The following is a 3,300-nucleotide window of genomic DNA, read 5'->3' on the forward strand; positions in this document are numbered from 1 at the left end:
TAGGCTATATGAATTATTAAAAGAAAACAATTCCTGTCCATGAACCATGACCTATATTGCTAGGACAGAAGAAAATTACGTAGTATTTCAGTGTTACACAATTTACTAATAGCTAAATATACGAGTAATGGACTCAAAACCTGACTAATCAATGCTAGAAAGAACTACAAGAAGAAAAGGCGAAGAGAAGTAGAGGACTACCCATAACACCAACCTCTTTTGTCATCAAGATGCCCTTTAGCCATAGAAAGTATTTCATTTCTATTTTTACCCTCTACATGTGTCATGTCCTGAGGAAACAAATGTATATCTTTTAGCACTGCTTGAAGAAAAAAACAGTTCTTAGAAGAAACTTAATTATTTAAGAAATCGTACCGGTATAAGAAAGTGAGGAGAGTTTAGATAAGCATTCCTATAATGTTCTATACAAGCTTCCTTTGTCTTTGTCCCAACATGCTCCGGAACTTCTGCCCAGTTACACATGCCTTACATTTCAATCCCCTGCTAAACGAACATTTAATGAGGCAAAAAACAAAGCTAAGATTTTCAAGAGAAAAGGGTGAGGCTTTAAAGATCAAGGGTCTGATAAACACACAAAAGAAGTAACAGATCACCTCCAGAAGTAGCATTTCTTCATCAGCATTCCATTATGGACATATGAGAGGAAAGGATAATATGTCCTATTAAAATTACACTTTGAAGACCATCAACATTCAGCAATGTGAGCAGGTCATCACTCAGCTTTAACAAATAATAACATTAATTATATGTAACAGAAACACGAGAAAAGATTTGATGGAAAATTCAGCACCATCAATCTACTTAAGCAAAAGCTAAAAAGAAAACAACCTGATCGCCATCAGCACACAAAACTCTGTGGCCTGAATCATGAATTTGAGGCAGGTCATGGACTTGAAGCCCCGTTTTCTTTTCAAGAATGAAAAAAGCTACACTAACTTGTTGAAGAAACGGAAGTCGTTGATGGTGAATCGGATCCCACCTTGCTTTCTTTAAGGCACTCTACAGTGAAACAGATCATGTATATAATACACTTGTTCATGTAAAAGCTAAAAGTAACTACTTTTTGGTATATATGATTTTAATTATTGTTAACCGGTGAAAGTTGACGGGGACGATTCCAGCTCGATACTGGGCAATTTTAAGGAACTTGGTCATGACGAGATCGAATGTGTCATGGGAGGATTGCACCAGCAAACATTATTGTTGGAAAATTTATTTCGTATTTGCTGGAAAATTTAAATAATTTTTGTCTGTTTCATATGTACCTATCTCCTCTCTCTTTTTTGCTTACAGATTTTTGAAATGTTATATTGATTCAAAGTAAATTGAAGTGGATAATACTTTTTAGTGCTCTTTTTGTTGCATAACAGTTAATACTAGCATGGAGGAACAAACTATATATGTGCTTGCATAGTTACACAGAGCCTAGCAGCCAACATAGATACAGCAACAAACAAAAATCACAGTTCACCTCTGTTTCTCTATGTTATAACAATACAAAATTCGACATACATATCATGATGGTTGCTCTAAGAGTTCCCTTACTCAATGGCTTATACTGTATAATTACATTACAAGACACTAGCTTAGACGTGAACCAAGTTGTTGCTTAAATTAGACACTTGCCTGAACAAAATTGTACTCACAATGTGGCAAGCTACAAGAAACTAAAATAAACGATGCAAACCTAGGAGTTTTGTCTTTCAATACACTCGGCAAATATCGCGGAACAAATGTGCTCACGTAACTCAAATCTCACTCATATTTCTAAGCTTTGGACCTTGCTACATACTAGGCTTTTTACCTTTTTACAGTTCAGCTATTGTTTAGTATTGTTTAGATCACACTGGTCAAGATCTACGAGTGAAAAAATGGGCTAACCATGAAATTGACAGCTCCGTAGTTCAGAGCGAGAAGTGTGTAATTAGAGAAGTCCATCATTATGAGGATGTTTTTGAATAGAGCCTTTTGCGCGGCCTCAATTTCTAAGATATTTTCTCTTTATGATGGTCGAATCAGAACATTAAGGTATTGCTAAGAAATTTCTAAGAGATTGAATGCACACAATGTTTGTTCAGTAAAGGATATGAAATACTTATTCAAAATCAAACAGTTCCTTCCAGCCTTATGATTCTTTCCAGCTCATTGAAAACATTTCATTCTCTGCATGGTCCACAAAATGATATATCTTTATGCATAAACATATTCAATGTTTTATATTGCTAATTTCAGAAAGCCTGGACGATTTTACCTGTTTTTCAATTTCAACAGCAGAAGCAGCAAGCCTCCTTTTCAATATCTGTTTATCATCCTCACAGGTTTCGGTCTCAGTATCTAAACAAAACCACAAAAAGATAAGTTTCTAAAATTCATACTAGAAAACTATGAAAAACAATTATAAAGCACTGAAATTAGAATGCATTTCATGGCAAGGAAAAAAAATCAGAGTGCTCAACGCAACCGGCGAGCTTCTCTTTCAGACTCGAAGAGAGTGAGAACATCACCCTATCTAACAGGTCAATTGAAAATTATCATGATAAATCGGTTCTGGTCATCAATAAACTTGACTCTCACTTTGGTCACATGCCCATGGGAGCCGGTTCTTCCAATCACCTTCACCACTATGGCATGCTTGATTTGGGATTCCATTTTCTCTTCAGAAGCCAAAAAAGTGCTGAAAGTGAGTAGTGAATATTGAATAACCAGTAATTAGTGACAGCTCAATACTTTGTAACTCAAACAACATTACGATTTTTTTCATCATTAATCAAAAATTAGATTCTCCACAGTTGTAGCATTCTAAAAATGGATACTTAGCTGCACATCGAACAAGTGACAAGAAAGATCCAAATACATTTAATGTCGATAGTAATAAACAAAAAAAAACTAACAGATCTCGGGATTCCCTTAGGCTTGCTGAAATATTTCGGGGATATAATTGGAGTACTCTCATCTTCTAAAGATGAGTGATGTTCAAGGCCCACGGCAGAAGGGTAATAATAAGAAAATCAAACAATCCTTCACGATTTCAACATCATAATTTTTAATATTTAAGATATAATTAAAAGTTCGAAGTCAATATTTAAAAACAAGCTCAAATCCCATTAAAATATCTATTTTTCAGATCCAAACGACCACCGACAAATCCAAAACTAAAATCAATCTATAGAAAATCCAGAATAATCTCAAATCCCAAATCATTTAAACCACCGACACCATTATCTGAATCAAACAAAATGAAATAAATTGTATAAGAATACGGATCCATGAATCAATCAC

The 3,300-nt window shown here is 34.7% G+C and overlaps 1 protein-coding gene across 1 annotated transcript; it reads right to left on the bottom strand.

Moving 5' to 3' along the window:
- Positions 1-2,472: 2,472 nt before the first annotated feature.
- On the bottom strand, positions 2,473-2,689 carry LOC140876423 (small ribosomal subunit protein eS28-like). The gene is given in 1 exon segment (XM_073280373.1): positions 2,473-2,689. A coding segment is annotated over 1 exon segment (198 nt). The 5' UTR covers positions 2,671-2,689.
- Positions 2,690-3,300: the final 611 nt, after the last annotated feature.

This window comes from Henckelia pumila, chromosome 1 (assembly GCF_033568475.1).
Source record: "Henckelia pumila isolate YLH828 chromosome 1, ASM3356847v2, whole genome shotgun sequence".
NCBI lineage: Eukaryota > Viridiplantae > Streptophyta > Magnoliopsida > Lamiales > Gesneriaceae > Henckelia > Henckelia pumila.